Source organism: Poeciliopsis prolifica, unplaced genomic scaffold (assembly GCF_027474105.1).
Source record: "Poeciliopsis prolifica strain line A6 unplaced genomic scaffold, Auburn_PproV2 SCAFFOLD014, whole genome shotgun sequence".
Taxonomy (NCBI): Eukaryota; Metazoa; Chordata; class Actinopteri; order Cyprinodontiformes; family Poeciliidae; genus Poeciliopsis; species Poeciliopsis prolifica.
This window is the reverse complement of record NW_026562389.1, coordinates 12,147,774-12,167,500: the sequence shown is the minus strand read 5'-3', so window position 1 is coordinate 12,167,500 and position 19,727 is coordinate 12,147,774. Positions and strand designations below refer to the sequence as shown.

The window sequence follows — 19,727 nt, the reverse complement described above, 5'->3', positions numbered from 1 at the left end:
CACAAATAAAGCAAACTATACTAACAGAGACAAGAGAGTTGGTGTAAAGAAAAGGGTCACAAATACAAAACTTTGTATTTGTGTGTGTTTATTTTGGTTTCTGTGTCTATTGAGTCTCTGTGTTGTCCTGTCTACCTCTTGATTGGTTACACCTGTTCTTTGTTTCTCCTGATTGTCTCCCTGTGTATTTAAACCCACCTATGTCTCGTTGCCTTGCCGGGTCCTTGTCTCATGTCTGTTCTGTCGTCTTGTTTATTCTGCTGGTTGTCATTGTCTAGTCCGGTTGCTATCAGTACTGAGCTCTTAGCGCTGCTCACCTGTGCTGCATGCATTGTGTGCTTTATTTATAATTAAATTATCATTTCATTCTACACCTGTGTCCACTGCATCTGCCTCACCACCTTCACCACCCCGAGGTACAACTTAAAGAAAGGATGCGATGTTGACACTTTTGTTTTGGTCAACAGAGCAAACAGAACCAATCAGAGTCTAAAATTATTCAACATTCTGTTTTCCCATTTCCATGATGGCCTGTCGAGTGTGACGATGTTTACCATGCATTCCCGCGTAGCTCCGGTTGAAGCCCTTGGAGTTGATGAGGTCGATGGAGTTGGCTCCGGTGCCGTGATACAGCAGCATTTCATTGTTGGTGTGCTTGTTCTTCACCTCCATCTGCTTCTTCAGGAGCTGGTAGCTCTGCCACAGGGTCGTATTTTGGATCCGCTCGATCTGCCGACAGTTTAAACCACATGATGAGGATTCTGATCAAATCCCAGATCAATCAGTATTAATCTCTCATTAGGTGTGTGTTATGTTCATGTTAGCCTTCAGCCATGAGGGGCTGAACTACACATAGAAAACTCTGAAACCCAGAATGCATTGCATTCGGTTCTGGGAGAAATTAGTTTCACCACATCATGCTTTTAACAAAAACCCTGTTCTTAAAGAAAGTTGCTCTCTTTCCATGGCTGCGGCTGCATTGGAAGATCATCACAATAAACTGAAGTCAAAGTATATATTCAGTCCATCCAAGAGAGGTGAGAGCAGAGGACCAGATTGACAAAATGTAATGTTTTCTGGTTTCCTGAATTGTTGAGTGTCTGGTGTTTCTATGACTATTTGTTGTTTTCATAATGTCTGTTCATGATTGACTGTTTAGGGTCAGAAGGAGATGTGACATCATCTGGCATCATTTAGATTGTCTCATAAAACTAATGACATTAACTGTGAACACCTACAGCGACCAGGTGGTGTGAGCGTCTTGGCTGACTGTTGGTGGTGTAACTGAATCATAATATAACTACTTGTCATTTTATGAGTTATTTCCTGTTTTTCATGAGCCTAGACTTTTAATTAATTACTAATTTTGTAAATAACTTCCTCATCCTTTTTATAAAGTCTTTTTATAAAGTTATTCAAAGACTGAACTATTGTTCAGTAAAGTGCCAACAAAAGCTAACTTTAAATGTAAAGGTTTTATCCAGTTTTAATTTATCATCACTAAATCATGGGATAAACCATAACATCTCTCTTATGTGTGTGTTTGTTTTGTTCAATGATCCTCATGATCTTCTGTTTTCTGAGTTTTCTTCTCATTTGATTTGTTTGAGCTGCTTTTTGCTTTTTTCGTTCTGCTTTCAGGCCTGCATTCTGGAGATCCAGAAGGTCAAAGGTCAATCTGTGCATGAAGAGGAACTTACCTGGATGATGTTCAGGGAAAGTCCTTTTTTTGTAACGTCTGCCAACACAGTGTTGTACTCCTGGGACCCTGCGGTCAGGGGAACCTGCTTCAAGATGCTGCCCTTCATGTCATCCCAGTGCTGAGGGAGCGGATTGTCAGGAGCTACGAGAAGAAGAGTTTTTAACTTGTGGAAAAGCTTTGTGTGAAATGTTTGAAGGTTTTACAGCCTGGTAGTTTTTTGATCATGGTTGGACGAACAGATTCACTCACTTCTCAAGTCATTTCTCATCAGCTCTATCTGCTTCCGTCCACCAGTGGAAACGGCCCGTTTAATAACTGGATCAGCGTTGAAGGTTTCATTTTTGATTTTGATCTTCACACTTTGACTTTTCTCCAAAGCTTCTTCAAGCTGGAGGTTGGTGAGGATGTCAAAGGACACCATTGATCCGTCCCAGTGCTGGAACTTCCACTCCACCTGTTTTCTCACCAACAAGGCTTTGTTCTTCTGATTCTCACTTCTCTCCACTCTCCGGATGATGTTCCTAAAGAGAACAAAAAGATGAAAAAACACTTCAGAGTCATTTAATGAGTGTGTAGCTTTAAGGAGCATATCGTCTGTTTGCTGACCTGATGTCTGACTCGGCTGTCAGGACGTCTCTGGTCAGACCTTCCAGGTGGATCTGGGGCTCCTGGTCTTCCTGTCCTCTGTCCAGCCGGATGCTCACCGTCAGATTCCTCTGCAGGGCCTTCAGCTCGTCCATGTCAGCCTGAGTGAACTGGTGAATGTACTGGTCCCTGATGGTTCTCTGGGCCTGCTCATTCAGAATGAGCTCACTGATCCTCTTCTTGACCGTGCTCAGATTCTGTGGTGGAAAGAAAAACCAGAAAACCAGTGAAGGTCAAGAGTGGGTTGGTTTTGGTCTCCTTCCGGCTGATAGCAAAGTAACTCATTTGTTGTTCTCAGCACAGCAGAAGATGCTGATGTCATGAACTGCTGGAGGGATTAAATGACTTCACACAGAGATTCTCATACGAACCCTTTGGTTGTCGGCACACAGCTGAAACACGGCAGGATCAAACTCCTGCCGCTCCAAATGAAAGTCAGTAGTGCTTTGCTGCTCCGCTCCAAATCCAAATAGTGAGGTAACTGAATCTGAAATCAGGTCAAGAAATATTTTCATCAGATGAAATGACTGCACTAAATTTGACTGTTTCTGCTTAGCAGCCAAAGTACTAAATGTTTGAACATTATCCAAAATGTTTCTATAGATTTATCATCTTGCTGCTTCCCTCCACCTTGTGTTGTATATCTGGACAAATCTAAAGCCCAGATATACAACACAAGTGACAGATATAAGTGACATTTTAATGTTGGCTAAATGATTTGCCTCACATGAAATTCAGATATTTAATTAGATTAATGGAGGAACATAAACTCATCCAACACCAACATGCTAGTCTGTAAGCTCAGAGGCCTGATGTAACTAGTACAGAAACCTTCTCTATTCACAGATTTCACAGAATTATTCATAAATGATCTCTGGATAATGTAAATGTGTTTCCACATAAAACAAAGCAGGACGATACCTATGATTTTGCTGAAGACGCTCTTCCCCGCCAGCTCTTCTCCTTGCCTCTTTTTCATGCTGTTGTGAAATTCAGTGATCATGGCTGTCTGAAAGATTAGGATCTTCACGCTGCAAACAAACTTTGGGTGCTTCTTCCTCACAAAGTCCACCACTGCGCCGACCATGGCGTCGGCCACCGCCGATGGACTGACACCGCCCTGACCTGCAGAGGATGAGGACCAACCAAATGATGAAGATGAGGATGAAAACTCAAACAAGTCTGCCCAACAACGTACAAAGTAGGAAGCGACGAGTATGATGAGCAAAACTTGTCTCCAGTTTGAATGTATCCATTCAAATTGTTTATTGCTTTATATCCACACCTTAACAGCTGCAGCCAGGTTAGAAAATAAATCCTGTTTGAATCTAAAGTCTTTATTTTAGAGCCAAAAATGAATATTTCATATATTTAAATACAATGTACATAATTATTGAATGTTATTACTAGATGTAATTATATTATATGACACTATTATCTTCTATCCTAAATATTCAATATGAGTGTAAACTTATTTTTGTATCTGTTTCAGTCTTTACCAATCGCTTCATGACTCTGAGTTGATCCTACATCTGGTTGCTGCAAAGCAGTTCTGTTACTGGTAAAGTTCACCACTTATAATTCAACCATGCTGAGTCAAAAGTGGCGAGCCAGCCAGGAGCATCAGAGTTTACAAATGATTTTAGTAATTTTGTTTCCTCTGTGCTGTTATATTAACTTCTAAAAGTAAGATGTAGCAGTAAGAGGGTCAAATGGGTCACATTTCACTCTAAAACATCAACCTCAGCTGAATTTTTGGGGGCCTGTTCGGGAGAATAACATTGAATTAATTTATATATGTAAGACTCTGATGAGGAACTTTTTTAAATATTTTTTTTGTTTACAGTTTTTATGGTTCAACAAAACAACAGGTTGTGAGCTAAAATCTCTGGTTTGCTAAGACTCTACCATTCAGAGTTGATGCAGTTTATGGTTTACGCCAAGCTAGTTTTTATGCAACTAAGATGGAAAAATGGCAGTAAAATAATCAGAATCTGGTGGTGAAAAGCCAAAGACAATCAGAAGAAAAAATATATGAATCAAAAATGCTTAAATATATAGATACGTATCACCAGTTGTGTATCTTTATTGTCTTTTGTTCCCAGCACAGACCTGTTCCCAGAGCTGGAAAGGCCACCGATCTGAACTTGTTCTCCTCACAGACCTTCAGGACTCCCTGAACAATTTCCTTGATCTTAGTCGCATCGTTCTGGCCGACGATGTGGATGATGTTGCTGGAGGGAAGCTGACCGCCTGAGGTCAAGATCATGGAACGAGGCATGGAGCCCGGAGACTTCACTGCAGAGGAAACATGTTCATTCACACAGTTTGGAAAGATCTTACACACATCTCTAACAGCCAATACGTGGCTACTTCTAATTTAAAAAAATAAATTCTTAAAATAAACTGAGTGTTTGCCAAATCATCTTTGCATAGAGTTAAAGGAAAGTTAAAAAAAAAAGAGCTGAGGTAAAATCCACTTTTCATCAGTGTCCTAAATATTTTTTCTTTACTTTCACAGTTTGGGCCAAAATAAATACATAAATCGAGGGCAATTTTTAATGCATTTTAAGTTTATCTTATTTTCAGGAAGTTTAATTTATTTCAGAATATTAAGTCTTAACCTTCTAGCTTCTAATTTTGGAAAAATAATTTGTGTTAAATTATGTTGAATAAATGAAATAAACACAAATAAATACAACTTCTCTGAAATGGAAAATGAAACCTAAAAAAGTTGATTTTTTAAACACTAAAAGATTTCATAAAAATGAGGAACACACCGATCTGTGCACACTCCATCAGCACTGTTGGGCCGGCGCTGTCCAAGATCGCCTTGGAAACTCCTGAAAAATAAAGAAAACAGTCAGTAAAAGTTGCATCCTGGTTTTATCCAATCAACTTCATTTTTCCATCACTTCCCATTTTCTAGATCTTTTCTTTATTCTTTGAAATGGGATTTTTTACAAATTCAGTTTTTCTCAGTTGGAGTTGAGCTGAAAGAAAGCGACCAGCCTCAACTAAACCAGATCCATCAGAACCAGATTCACAGAACCAGAACCAGAACCGAGGTGTAGCAGGGGAAACCAGAGGCTGGTTGTCTGTTTATCACTGACAGACAGGATTTAACTGAGCTGGAACAATAAAGATAATCTAAACTATAACGGAGCAGAGAGACTTCAGCAGAAATGAAACCAGAAACCAGAACTGGACCCATAAAGCTTCATCCATTAAAAGACTGGATCTGGGTTCATTTCACCCAGTTCATGTTCAGAGTTCACCACTTCACCATCTCCAAACAGGAACTAGTTCCTACCCATAGATTCTTTTTATATAAATAAGGTTTGCATCAGCTGTAATATATTAGCAGCTGTGTGTCCTTTACTGTCGTCTTTGTTCTTGTTTAGATTTTCATAACACAATCATAAATAATTCATCCATTCATCCCATCATTTATATTTATGCTTCACTAAAAACAATTCTGAAAATCAGGTTAAAAACTTTCCCTTTTTCATTAAGTGTCTAGTTTAGGTCAACTAATGATTGGAGCTGAACTGAGTGTCGCTTTTCCTGGAACAGAAACATTTTGCTGCCATCAGATTGAAGTGACTGAAATGGATGGAAAATTGATTAACTAAACAGAAACCGTTCAGCCTTTTCCCCCAGTTGTTACAACAGGCATGTTTTTATTACTAGATGAACCTTAATTATCACTTTTATCAGTATTCAGTCAATAAAACAGCTGCAATCAGAGCAACTTATTTCTGGGACATGTTGCCTTCTGCATTGCACTGATTCTCGATCATGTAACCTATAAAAAATGATTCTCATTAAATCATCCTCAAATAAATAAACATGGATGTTCTGCTTTAAACAGGGAGGACAGGAAGACAACCAGCGACCGTCCATCACCTGCTTGAAGGTTGAAGTTCTGATTGGATGAGTTGACGATGACATCACAGGTCTCCTTGGTGATGTCACCTGACGACACCTCCAGGGCGAGCTGACCCATCTGCATCCGGTAGACGCCGAGGGACGGGGACGAGACCGGGCTGAAGGACGCTGAGACACACGGAGACACAAAGAAGCGATTCAGGATTTAAACGTTTTTATTGGAGGTAAAAGTTCCAGCTGAAGGTTCTGATTGGTTCCATATCCTGGACTCTAAACAGCCTGGAGAGCTGAACCAGAACCTGCTGCTGGATCTGACTAAAACCAGGAACCCAGAGACACCGCCCAGATCTACACCACCCAGTTCTACACCGCCCAGTTCTACATCATCTAGTTCTACATCACCCAGTTCTACATCACCCAGTTCTACATCATCTAGTTCTACATCACCCAGTTCTTCAGTCCTTCACTGACAGAATAAGTTTAATCTACTGCTGGTAGTTTATAGCTGAATGGATTACAGATCTGCTGCTGCTACTGGATCAACCTGCTGATCTCCCAGGTCTCCTGGTTCAGGTTTTATGATCTTCTAATCTGAAATAAACTTCCTTTAAATCACGGATAAAAATCTATTTTGTACTGTTGCTTCTGATGAATAAGTGGAACATCCTCAGTTTTAGCATCGTGAGCATTAGCATAATAAGCGTTAGCATTGTAAGTGTTAGCATTGTGAGCATTAGCATTGTGAGCATTAGCATCGGAAGCGTTAGCATTGTGAGCGTTAGCATCGGAAGCGTTAGCATTGTGAGCGTTAGCATAATAAGCGTTTTCATTGTGAGCATTAGCATTATAAGCATTAGCATTGTAAGTGTTAGCATTGTGAGCGTTAGCATCGTGCGCATTAGCATCATAAGCGTTAGCATCGTTAGCGTTAGCATCATAAGCGTTACATTGTCAATATGATGAAGGTTTTATTGTTCTCATCATGCAGAGCAGGTTCTGTGTTAAACTTTCCTTCATGTGTGCAGCTGCAGTCCAGCCCATAATAAGCAAAGTATGAATCTGATGTGAGCGATCTAAAGGTTTTCCTACTGGAGGTGGGCTGTGACCGGCTGAGCAGCGTCTGAGCGCCAGACGAGTTCCCGTCAGAACCGTCTCCTCCGTGCTGGACGTTCCCCGTCTGACCGCTGAACTCTCTGGTGAAACACTGAAAAAAAGCACATGTTGAGTTTTTGCAGCACGTTTTCCTGCAGCAGCGCAGCGGGACGGTGGTCTCACGTCGGTGGTTTGGCGGTCGCTGTGGTGAACCACGATGACCACTTCCTTCAGGTGGCGGGGCGAGACCCGGAAGCTGAACAGGTGGATCTGCCTCAGCAGGACTCGGGCCACCACCGGCCTGGGGAAGCTCAGGTTCCCGGTTCCGATGGCCGGGAAGGACAGAGAGGTCAGCCGAAGCTTCTCAGCCTCCTTCAGACAGGAAGTGATGACGTCTGCTAACGCCTGATCAGAACCGACAGACAGTCAGAGATGAATTAGCTTCCATAAGGAGACAGAAAGACCTGATGCTCTGCAGACTTAATCTGCTGTGTCTCTGGAGGCCTGGACATAAAACGACCCGAATGACCTCTGACCTTCTCCGCCTCTCCGCCGCCGTTGTCCCAGTTTGGGCAAACGGCATGGAAGACCTTCTGACACATCAGGTTGTAAGCGTCAGTGACGACCACGTCTCCGGACTGCAGCGCCGACACGCCGGCCTCCGTCAGGATGGCCAGCTGCAGCTTCTGACCCGCCGCCTCCAAGATGGCTGCCGACACGGCGCCCTGGCTCAGGTTCATGTTCTCTGCCACCGTGTTCACGATGGCGTCCGTCTGCGGACCGAGATCAGAACATCAGCTGAGCATCACGACTTCCACTGAAAACACTGAACAGTGCGGCACAAACTGACAACAAAACGCTTTAAATAATAAAATCAGTAAAAAGGCTGAAAACTGAATGTTTTGTGCAGGAATCAAACCAGCAACCTTCAGTTCAACTTTAGAACGAGATGAGAAAAAAGATTGAGCTTCTGCATTTTAAATGTGATGAACAGAAATTTCATGAGAAACTCTAGTCTGAGCTGCAGGGGGCGCTGTGAAACTGGTGGGAAGTAAAACTGAGATCAAATTTCTATCATTTATGTTCTGAAACATTTTTCTCTGTTTTAAACTTTCGCAGCATAATTAGTATTTCCTCCTCCCTGTTTCTGATACTTTATGTTAAATATTTATGAAGATGTAAATAAACTCACTAAGTTTAACATCTTATATCTCAGTACACTTGAAATGAGACAAAATGAACTTTAAAGGAACTTTAAATGGGAGGTGTTTCAGCAGGAACAATGAGTTTGTTTCACATCAATAATTGCTTCATGATGAATTTGCAGATGTTCCTGAACGGCTGACCTGCTGGTCCTGAATGTTTCCTCTGCAGAGCGCCACCTTCAGACCTGCAGGTGTGACCTGCTCCAACCTGCCAGACCTGAAACCAGAACAAAACTCTCAGCTTTTAGTTTCACGTCAAATCTGGTCTGAACTGAACTGGGACTCACCCTCCCGGCTCTCCATGCCTGTTCTGCCCTCTGGGGCTCGACCCGCCTCGGTTGGGCTGATGGTCGCCCTGATGGTCGCCCTGATAACCTCCTGTTCTTCCTCTTCCTCCTTCTGCTCCTCTTCCTCGCCCTCTTCTTCCTCCTCCAGACCAGGAGCCTTTGCCTCGTCCTCTCTGCTGTCTGCTGGTGGAAACATCAGAGGTCATTCTGGGTCTGACCTCTGGATTTCCTCCAGCTGGTTCTAGTTCAGATCGGTCCAAACTTACAGAAAACATCCATCAGATTCACAGGCCGAGAAAATAAAACCACAAAAATCAAGCAAATATTCGTCCAAATGAACTTTGCTTTTTTGTTATTATTATTTTTAGTGATTATTTTCATCATAGATTCAAAATGTAGAAATGTTTTTGCATGTTTTCTGTATTCAGAGTTTCATGATAGTTTTCAAATCTTTTTGAACACATTTATTAGAACATCAGTCCACCGACGCTCAACATGTTTGCTATATTTATAAAAGTTTAATAAATTAAAAGCTGAGTCGAGTTCTTTATGTTAAATATTTATGTTCTCTGGGTTCTCCTCAGGTTCTCCCTGCTGGTGAACAGAACCAGTCCGTATTCCTGACCTTTGGATCCGTATCTTTCCTCTGCCTGGTTTCTGTCTGATTAGAGCTGCAATAAAAACTGCACTGATGACCTTTGCCCTCTGGACCAGCAGGCTGTTGAGTTTCCTGAGAGTCGCTCGGTTTCATTTCTGTCGGTGAATCTGATCTGCTACTTCAACAGATCAGAATCAGTATGTGATTCCTACCATGTGCCAGCAGGTGGCGACACTGAACTTTAACAGTGGAGCCACATTCATCCAGTCACAAACATGAACACATTCATGCTGATGTGCAGCTCAACAGGTTCTTGTTCTGCAAAACATCCAGAAAACCTCCTGAGGACTAAAGCTATGCTAGGCTAACGGTTGACCCAGAACAGTTAAAGTCAGGATGTTCTGCCCTCTGTGCCCGCCGCCTCTGTGGGCTGATGGTCCCTGATGAAGTTCCTCTCAGCTCTGCTCTTTACTCTTTACAGGGTGAATAATTTCTATCTTTGTGATAAATGCAGGATGTGAATGTGTCTGTCATGGTCTGACTGGTTCTGCTGCATTAACTCACCCTGCAGGCGCCCTGTGTTTCCCGCCGCCGGGCTGCGGCACCGTCATGACGGGCTCCAGGTCGCTGAACTCCCTGCTGACGGCGGCCGCCATCACCCTGACGGTGGCGTCGTTGTTGTCCACCAGGTGAATCTCGGTTAAGGCTCCCGGACCGCCGGGTTGGTCGCAGTACTGCCTCACGGCCTGGGCGATGGTCCGGGTGCAGAGATCCACCGGGAAACCGAACACCCCGGAGCTGATGGCTGGCATCGCCACGGTGCAGCAGCCGGCCCGCTCCGCTTGACTCAGACTCTCTCTAACTGCACATTGTAGACGAAGTATGGACGTGTTCCTGTCAGAGTCAGAGTAGCGCGGACCGACTGCGTGCACGACGTATTTGCAGGGCAGACCGCATCCATCTGTCACCACGGCGTCTCCTGGGCGGAGCTTCCCGTGTTTGGCTACATGGTCGTTGCTGATCTTCTGCAGGTTCGGTCCGGCAGCTTTCAGCAGCGCCAGCGCCAAACCGCCGATGTGCTGCAGCTCTTCGTTGGCTGCGTTGACCACAGCGTCCACCTTAAGGCTGCAGATATCCGCCCTGCTGACGGAAACCAGAACTCCACCGGCCGTGTGCACCTTGCAGTAACACTCGTCTTCAACGCTCCCTTCCTCCTCCTCCTCTTCATCCTCTTGAGTCTCTGGCTGAAGCATCACCACACAGCTGAACTCTGACATCACTGGAGGCAGGAAAATGCTTCCTTGGGACAGGAAGTACTTCTTTGCTCCAGGTTTGTCCACAGTCAAGGTGTCAGCAAAGAGACCGGCGGCCAGCTGGTGAAGGACGGATCTGGCTTTGTGGGCATGAAGACGAGCCCCGCTGATGACGATCTTTGGTCTTTCTGGTTCAAAGGTCACAGACACCTTGTTGTCGCTGGCGATTCCTGACCAAACTTCGTGTCTGTTCCTCTGAATGAACTGAGCTACGGCACAGGACTCGACCCGAAGGACCTCCTGAACCTGTGAGTAGTTCTGAATGAACTCCCTCAGACTGGCGCTCACCTCTTTGACCGGATTGCTAAAGCCGGCAACCGTTACTTTGTCTCTTCTCTCTGGGTGGATCACAATGATGACCGTTTTGTTGTTGGACGAGTTGTAGGTGTCCAGCAGTTCTCCTTTCAGGTCTTTCCAGTTCTGACGGTTCAAAACTTCCTGATCTTTCACTTCCAGATTCTGCACCAGCAAATCTTTCTTCATCTTGCTCTCGGCCTCGGCCAGCGCTCGGTCAGAGCTCCCCAGTAAGAAGACGCCTCTGGTCTCGGTGCAGTAGATGGCGCTGATGCTTTGCGACGTGAACAGACTCTTTGACATGTCCATGGGATCCACCTGCTGGAGGTATTCCAGAAGGCCTGCAGGGACATTTAGATGTTTCTTCTTCATGCTCAGATTTTTCTCTAAGATCCAGAATTTGATCTGGTAAACTTCAGCAGGGAGTCCAGTAATGGTCAGCCTCCCAGTGGCTTCGTTGAAGGAGAGCTTCAGCTCAGGGGAAACGTCAGCGGCAGCTTTCTGCAGCCCTTCCTCCGTCAGGATGTGGAAATACGCAGGAGAAAACTCCAGGCCCTCAGTCACTCCTTTGGTCTGCCGTTCAATGTGACTCATTGTTTTCAGAAGGATGTTTTCTACAGGAGCTCGGATTTTCTTTATGTCGTCGGCTCTGCCGGCGACCGTCACAATGTCTCTGGATGGATCGAACTCCACTAAGGCGTCTTCCTTCACCACCGAGCGGACTTCCTTCTCGCCAGCTTTCCATGCCTCTGTGTTCGCGTCGCATTCGAAGGCCGAGTACTGGGCCATGAGTTTGCAGAAGGCGTCCTTTGCCGCCTCCGCCCAGCTGTCTACGTCTTTGGCGGTCAGAGCTTTCTGCCTCAGGAAACTCGGCAGGGGGCTGAGTTTCACCTCGGGCTGGTCCAAATCTACGCTGCAGAAATGCGGCCGCATCTGATCGTTGATGCTTTTCAGCATTTTCTTGAGCAGGAGGAATTTCCAGATCACTTGCAGAACCTTCTGGGTGACGGGCTCCGGCATCTTCCAGGCTGGCCTGGCCTGGCCGTACAGGGCGGTTCCCAGGGACTCGTGGTACGCATACAGCCTGACGGGGATGGACCGCATCACATGCTCTTCTTTAACGCAGATGCTCCGAACAACTGCAGCAAGACAACAGAGAGAGGTGGTGAAAGGCTGAGTTTAGCAGATGATCATGTCACAACTAAATCTGGGACGTTTTTCAGAATAAAAGCTGCTTTGATGCAACCAGAGGAACTCAGTGCTTCTGTTGCTCGTCTGTTAATCCTGACCAAACGTTGGTCTGACTGCAGGTCTCTGCTATTGGCTGCTCTGGGTTTTAGATCGCCTTGTTCACCCTGAGCGCTTCGGCCCGGTTCAGGATGCGGTTCGGTCCGTTTCCACTGTAAAAGTGGCTCAGCATGCGACCGGTTTGGGCGGAGCTACTGGCTTTACACACCGCAGTCCGCTGTGACTACGGACCAAAGAACATCACAAGAACCAGACTCAGCGGTCCGATGTTCGGGTTTAACCCGCCGGCCCAACTGGACGTGATTTAAACGACTAGTTTATTAATTACCGCCATAAACAATTACTGAGTTTTTCACAGCTAGCCTCATTATGGAGGAAGAAGTGAGGGAACCTTTTGGGTCCCTGAAGGAGACGACGGCCGCCTGCTCCTCTGGGATCATCACGACGTCATCAGGAAGTTCCCAGTTCTTCTCAAACCACAACTCAATCATGTCTGGAAACCAGTGAGGGAAAAGTCAAGCAACGATCCGACACAAAACCAGTAAAACTGTTGATCATTTCAATAACAATACTCTCCATATGATTCAGTTCAGAAAATTAACTCCAGAGATAAAAATGAGACTTGAGTTCAAAATGAAGAAACTTAAGAGATAAAACAAAAATACATAAACATTAAAATTGTAAGAGTGTTTATTAAAATGAAAGATATTTTAGAAACGTTTGTTGACCTTTGAGGACGGTGGGAGGAAGACTCTCCATGCGGACGCTCGTTGCTGCCCCTAGTGGTCGAGCCGTCAGGCCATGTTTCTTCATCTTGGAGTTTTTCTGACTCACAGATATGAATTTTTCCACATCTGAACAAACAGTTTACAGGTTATGGATGGAAACAGTTTAAAAGATTCAGTTTTATTATTTATTATCCTAATTCACCAGTTTATCTCCACTGAGATTCTGGAAAACGAAGATACGAAACTTTAAAATCTTTGTGATTTCTGATTTTCTCACAGACTGAATTTTGATTTTCTTTGTCTGACATTAAATATCCAAAACATAAAACCTTGAAATATTTTATTCTGTCTAAGTAATCTATAAAATGACGGTTTCACTTCCTGATTGAACATTTATGCAGATTCTTTAGATGTGCTGAAAATGTGTGAGGAACAGTTTGTTTCAGTCTAGCTCTGCCAGCCGGTTCTGGTTCCGGTTCTGGTTCCGGGTCCTACCTGTGGGAACGCTGAAGTTCACCACGGCCATGTTGGATTCCCAGATCACCTCCAGACTGAAGTCGCTCTCTTCCAGGCCAGAGATCGTCTCCACCAGCATCTGCAGGTAATCTTTGCTCAGGTTCTCTGGGATGTTCTCCAGAACCACAGCAACGACCGGATCCGACTCAGAACCTGACAGCAAAAAAACAAACTTTGTAGGTTTTACTGGAAACATTTGTTTCTTCATGAGGGAGCGATGAAAGGTGAACAGGGGAATTTTGCAGAGATATGTATTATATTTATATTTCACATCAGAATCAAAAGAATCAAAATGAAAACAGCTGAAGGTTTAAATCATTTTCATATTTTAAAGGTTCTGATCTGTTTTCACCTCTCTGCTTTGCTGCAGAAGCTCCTTCTGGTTCTGGTTCCTTTGAATCTGCAGCTGGATCTGAATCAAACATAACTTATATAATTATTTAGATAATAAAATACAAAACGTCATTTTATCTCAAACAGAAAGTAAAATATTTGGTTCTGTTAGAGCTGCAGGTCCATTTACTGAACCGACAGCATTTGAGTAAAACTGAAGATTCAGACATTTTGTCAAAGTAACCGAGTCCAGACAGTTTTCAGACGGAAACACGGTTCTGTTCCTTCTGGTTCTGGTTCTGCAGGCGGTTCCTTCCTGTTCCTCTCCACTGTCGCCTCGTGTTTCCTCAGACGTTTCAGAGTTTGAGTTTTGTTTTTGGCCTCTAAATCATGATGTCTGAGTTTTTAAAGAGTTGAAACTGATTCAACAGAACCGGGTCAAACCCAGAACCCGGACCCAGAACAGAGACGCTTACCTGAGCCGTCGTTGCTGCTGTTGGTCTGGATCTGTGGAGAAAACAGAGAATCACTGGTTCTGATGTTGAACTGCATCGAATCAGGAAACAGTACACAGAACTGGAGGTCAAAGGTCAAAGGTCAGCAGCAGGTGATGCTGAGCAGAGCTTCAGTTCAGAGTTTGAAATAATCCAGATATATAAAACTAGATGCTGCAGTTTGTGTTGCAAACGCTGCAATCTGATTGGCTCTGATTGGTTAACGGTGATTTAAAGCTTCCAATTAAAACAGAGAAACGGTTCTGAAGACTTTCAGATTGTCTCTGGTCCAAACCGGATGATTCCTCGTTACTGAGCAAAGATCCTCCAGGAAAACTTGAAGCTGCTGGGATCAGATCCCAGAATATTCCAGGTTTTTCCTCCATGTTTTCTTTCCCAGGATGCTTTGCAGCAAATTTCACATTAAAGCCTGTTTCTATTTTTTTCCATTTTCATCTCTCCAGGTTTTTATGGAGTAAATTTAAGGAAATTCAGCTTCAAATGGAGGAAAACCTGATATAGAAGGTATGAAAACATATTTTATCATATCTGATGTTTAGATTTAAAACATAAACGTTAAACTGAAGTTCAGCTTTAACTGGATTCATGTTCAGCTACTAACAACTAAATGATCTCAGGAAACAGATGAATAATCCTGAGGGTCAAAATGAAGCAATTTATAAAAATAATCTGTTACTTTACAGAAGTTTTCCTGATTCCTGACCCGAATGACAAACCCAAACGTGACTGTAAATGATGCAGAACGTCGGCAGGTTTTACCTGAGCAGGTCCAGAACTGAGCCGCAGCCGCACAGGTTTCCCCTCCACCGTGATTTCATGATCCGTCTTCGCCAGGACTTGACCTCTGACTGCAAGCAAACCAAACCTGGAGTCACTCAGAGCCTTCATGTTGCAGGTACATTCAGTCCAGCCCAGTTTGACCAGTAGGCAGAACCAGGACAGCCTGGTTCTGGCTCCATGTCCTCACTGCTGGACCATCATCTCAGCTCGGATCGTCTCCAGGTTCATCTGACTCACCTGTTCCCTGCTCAATACTAAACCAGGATCCTGACCTTTCACCCCGGCCAGCCTCAGACTGACCTTTCACCCCGGCCAGCCTCAGGTCATGACGTCAGACTGACCTTTAACCCAGACTCCACCTGATCAGCTGACTGTGTCTCCTGGGCTCCAGGATGAAGGAGCAGCCCCGGTGCATGCTGGGAGCTCGGCTGCCATGTCAGGTTGTTTATTAACCGCCGGTTGTTTTGATCATAATTAATAACTTTAATCATTTAGTCGCCATGTTTAAAGTTTCAGGCTTTTCAGTAAACAGCTGCTGGTTTTCCTCCTTTCAGTCAGTGGTTTCCTCCTGGATGAACTGGACCTGTAAGTCCCGGTTCGGAGCGGAACCAGGCCGTCCGGAGCCGCAGGAACTCACCGTCCTCCTCTCGGAAGTAGACGGAGGCTCTGGCGGCCTCCTCCTCCACCTCCACCCGGCAGTCTCCTCCGCTGGACCGCTTCTTGCTCTGGAAGTACAGCTGCAGTTTGTTCCGGACGGTTTTTCTCTGGGCCGGGCTCCAGTCGCCCTCCACGGTCAGGGCCGGACACTCGGACTCCTCCATGGTTCTGGTCCAGACTCAGACTGACGGAACCGCAGGAGGAGCAGGAGGAGGAGTAGGAGGAGGAGGAGGTTCGGGTTCCTTTCACTTTCGTTTCGTCATAAACGGCGAAAACAAAACTTAGAACCAGCGGCTGGAAATGAAATTAATATTAAATTAAATCAACTCAAACATCAAATTTAATCAGCAAAATTACTTTTTTACAGGCGTTAAAAATATGAGGAAAAACAATGAGATAAACAACAAAAAGATTCAGAATAAAAGTATTCATGTCGCATTTAAACATTAAAGCGCTGCAGGCGAACAGCGCCCTCTGGCGGACACTCTGAACATAGCAGCCCGATCGATCAGCAGGTCAACAAGATCAATACAAAAATGCACAATATTTATTTGATCATTTTTATAGCATTTCAGTGTTTTCACTGACATTGTTTGGCTGCTGATGTACATCTAGTTTTTAAAATGTCATTTTTAACTGTTAGTATAAATATTATTTAGCATTACAGGTAACTTAGCTGTTAGCATTGAGCTGTTAGCATTGAGCCATTAGCATTGAGCCATTAGCATTGAGCTGATAGCATTGAGCCATTAGCATTGAGCTGTTAGTCTTTAGCTGTTGTCCAGATTGATTCCAGATGTTCTGTATTGTTTAGGTTGAAATAACATTTCTGACAAAGCGGATCAATACTGATCAATAAGTTTATTTATTCTCTTTATTGAAGCTCAGAGGAGAATCCTATTGATCAGTTGCCATGACAACCAGAGCAGCATGGCCGTGGAGATGAAACAGAGTCTTTAATGTTTATGTCTGAAATTAGAACGTTGTAATAAAGATTAGTGTTGATATCGTTAGTTATAGTTTTTATTGATATTCCAAACATTAAGTTGTCTGGGACAGAACCGGCCTCTGGCCTCCAGTGACCAGAGATTATTAATCAATACAGAGATTATTAATCAATACAGAGGTTATTAATCAATACAGAGATTATTAATCAATACAGAGGTTATTAATCAATACAGAGATTATTAATCAATACAGAGGTTATTAATCAGTACTGAGGTTATTAATCAATACAGAGGTTATTAATCAATACAGAGGTTATTAATCAATACAGAGATTATTAATCAATACAGAGGTTATTAATCAGTACTGAGGTTATTAATCAATACAGAGGTTATTAATCAATACAGAGGTTATTAATCAGTACTGAGGTTATTAATCAATACAGAGGTTATTAATCAATACAGAGGTTATTAATCAATACAGAGGTTATTAATCAATACAGAGGTTATTAATCAATACAGAGATTATCAATCAATACAGAGGTTATTATTCAATACTGAGGTTATTAATCAATATGGAGGTTATTAATCAATACAGAGATTATCAATATCAATACTTTTAATTTACATTATAATTCATTTCTAAACATTTAGTTTTTATTGATTTCCAATCTGCCTCATGAATCTGATCAGAGCTTCATCTGTTTATTGATTTATTATTGATTCTTACCACAGGCCAGGTGAACTGTGTTGTTGAGAGGTCAAAGGTCAAACAGAACCAACCTCCACCTTCAGAACCGGGCTGTCCGGGTTCTGAAGGCGTTTTGGACCTTTAACGTCTCAGTAACTGGTTAAAAAGTGATTTTTACTGAGATATTGATCATTTTAGGAGAAATAATGTTTTTATAATAAATATAATCACTGCAGTAAAAGCTGCACAAAAACATAAAATATTAACATTAAAACATTTTAAAAGCATCCTTGGGAAATAAAAATCTAAACTGCATTTAATCATTTTCTAATGTTTTCATATTTATTAAAGCTCTTAATAAATGTCTGTATTTATGTTTTTAGAAAATTAGATATGAATAAATAATCAGGATGGAAACTTTTTGCTTTTACTAAATCATTTTTCACAAATAAAAAAATCACAGAAGAAAATTTTTCTACGTCTTCATTTTTCTAACAAAAGTTTAATGACTTTCATCATTTTAGTGCTTATAAATATAAATAAGATGGTGATTCTTAATAAATCTAATTTGTTACATATTGATCAGAAGTTCAGAAGAAATATTTTTAAAGGGTTGGGAGAGTCAGAAATGCTGCTGTTACCCAAATCCTCCACTAGATGGCAACACTTCAATACGAGACAAGATTAAATGAAAAAGAAAATATAAAAGAGTCAAAATATTTCTGGTCCTGAGGTTATAATAATAATATTATTATTATTGTTGTTGTTGTTGTTATTATTATTGTTATTATATTCTCATGAATCAGGATCAGATTAATATTCTTCAGTCTGTTTAAGTTTTCAGTTTTTCAGCCTCATCATTAAAACAATAAAAAAAAAAAATGAATTTCCTATAATTGTCATTACAAACATTATATTTTTCATGCTATAAATTTGCCATTTGCTTCAATTTGTCACATTTTTTATTAAGTTTTCATAATGGAAATGTTTTTTGCCAAATTAAAATTTCTGATTAGATTAAGAATCCAGAGCAACAGAAACCAGAAGTTAAACATTCAGCTCTGTGTTTTATGATCAGAGGAAAACATTTTAATTTCATGTGTGTTTTGTTTCTGCAGGTTGAATATCTATTTTTTCCACAGAGGTCAAAGTTCATGTGAGATAAAAGTCACCAGCAGCTGGAGTGAAACACTGAGATCCTTTAAACTCAGAGTAAAACCTGCAGGCTGGAGATGATGGGAAACATAAGAAATGAAACATCGATCAACGAGTTTGATGAGTGAAAATGATTTTATTGATGATCCATAAAGTGTTTGTTAAACTGGTTTCTAAACTGCTGACTGTTTGATGCTTTTATGACATTTTTCTTTAGTTTTTATGACGTTCGTTCAGTTATAAACCAATCATCACCCACAGTCCTGGCGCTGACCCGGTTCTGGTTCTGAAGACATCAGAGTGAATCTCAGGGTTTAGTAAATGAAGGATTTTCTCAGGTTTGCTGAATCGATCTTTTCTCTGTCACTAAAGTCTGCAGAGCGTCTGCAGCGCGTCTGCAGAGAGTCTGCAGAGCATCTGCGGAGCGTCTGCAGAGCATCTGCAGCGCGTCTGCAGAGCGTCTGCAGAACGTCTGCAGCGCGTCTGCAGAGAGTCTGCAGAGAGTCTGCAGACGCTCTGCAGCTCAGAGGAAATGAAGCTCCGCCTCCCAGCAGGAAGCGGTCAGAACCAAGTACATCTCGCTGCATTCTCGGAGACAGAACCGGCTGGAAGTCGGCATGAAAACACAGAAATATCACAAATATCACTGAGGATGTTTCGAATCCTAAAGGGAGGATGATAAAATGAAATCATTTCCAGGTTCTGATGAAGCCTCTGGGCTCCTAGTGAAGCTAAAACTTTTCATTCTAAAATAATGAGAACAAAAATGAAAACAGGATTTATGAAACGTAAACTGATGCGACTGAGAAATGTAGACGGACTGTTTTCCGCCAGCTGTGCAGAACATTAACGGTTCATTTGAAGTTGAAACGTTTCAGGTGAAGCAGAAGGTGAGTCTCTGTGGCGTTCAGGAGGAACAGCAGGAAATGTCCCAGCATGCATCACTGTAAAAAAAAAAAAGCTTTCTGTAACGTCTGAACTTCCTCTGCTGGTCGGTTTCATTTGGCTGTCGCTGCATTCAGGGGCCAAACAAAATCCTCCCGAGGGCCACAAACGGCCCCCGTGCCACACTTTGAACACCGCTTTAAAACCGCTGCTGATTTTTATTTATGTTATAAAGTTGAATAAATCTG

The 19,727-nt window shown here is 42.7% G+C and overlaps 1 protein-coding gene and 1 long non-coding RNA gene across 3 annotated transcripts in view; one reads left to right on the top strand and one right to left on the bottom strand.

Moving 5' to 3' along the window:
* Nucleotides 1-16,072, bottom strand: part of LOC129365762 (protein mono-ADP-ribosyltransferase PARP14-like) — a 16,649-nt gene extending 577 nt beyond the window's left edge. The window contains exons 1-22 of one of the 2 annotated variants that reach the window (XM_055039223.1): nucleotides 15,785-16,072; nucleotides 15,127-15,215; nucleotides 14,329-14,359; nucleotides 13,872-13,931; nucleotides 13,499-13,672; nucleotides 13,004-13,129; nucleotides 12,667-12,768; nucleotides 9,985-12,166; nucleotides 8,823-9,005; nucleotides 8,677-8,752; nucleotides 7,867-8,103; nucleotides 7,514-7,735; nucleotides 7,328-7,442; nucleotides 6,257-6,406; nucleotides 5,128-5,190; nucleotides 4,460-4,645; nucleotides 3,269-3,472; nucleotides 2,719-2,834; nucleotides 2,309-2,544; nucleotides 1,952-2,223; nucleotides 1,701-1,843; nucleotides 555-729 (exon numbers count right to left, since the gene is read on the bottom strand). In XM_055039223.1, the coding sequence (XP_054895198.1) occupies nucleotides 555-729; nucleotides 1,701-1,843; nucleotides 1,952-2,223; nucleotides 2,309-2,544; nucleotides 2,719-2,834; nucleotides 3,269-3,472; nucleotides 4,460-4,645; nucleotides 5,128-5,190; nucleotides 6,257-6,406; nucleotides 7,328-7,442; nucleotides 7,514-7,735; nucleotides 7,867-8,103; nucleotides 8,677-8,752; nucleotides 8,823-9,005; nucleotides 9,985-12,166; nucleotides 12,667-12,768; nucleotides 13,004-13,129; nucleotides 13,499-13,672; nucleotides 13,872-13,931; nucleotides 14,329-14,359; nucleotides 15,127-15,215; nucleotides 15,785-15,968 (5,326 nt within the window). In that variant the 5' untranslated portion in view covers nucleotides 15,969-16,072. The remainder of the gene's footprint in view (nucleotides 1-554; nucleotides 730-1,700; nucleotides 1,844-1,951; nucleotides 2,224-2,308; nucleotides 2,545-2,718; nucleotides 2,835-3,268; nucleotides 3,473-4,459; nucleotides 4,646-5,127; nucleotides 5,191-6,256; nucleotides 6,407-7,327; nucleotides 7,443-7,513; nucleotides 7,736-7,866; nucleotides 8,104-8,676; nucleotides 8,753-8,822; nucleotides 9,006-9,984; nucleotides 12,167-12,666; nucleotides 12,769-13,003; nucleotides 13,130-13,498; nucleotides 13,673-13,871; nucleotides 13,932-14,328; nucleotides 14,360-15,126; nucleotides 15,216-15,784) is intronic. The other variant, XM_055039224.1, reaches the window with a different exon arrangement.
* Nucleotides 3,418-4,701, top strand: LOC129365765 (uncharacterized). Its single transcript, XR_008606549.1, has 3 exons — nucleotides 3,418-3,548; nucleotides 3,840-3,908; nucleotides 4,453-4,701. It is a non-coding gene; the product is annotated as an uncharacterized LOC129365765 (long non-coding RNA).
* Nucleotides 16,073-19,727: the final 3,655 nt, after the last annotated feature.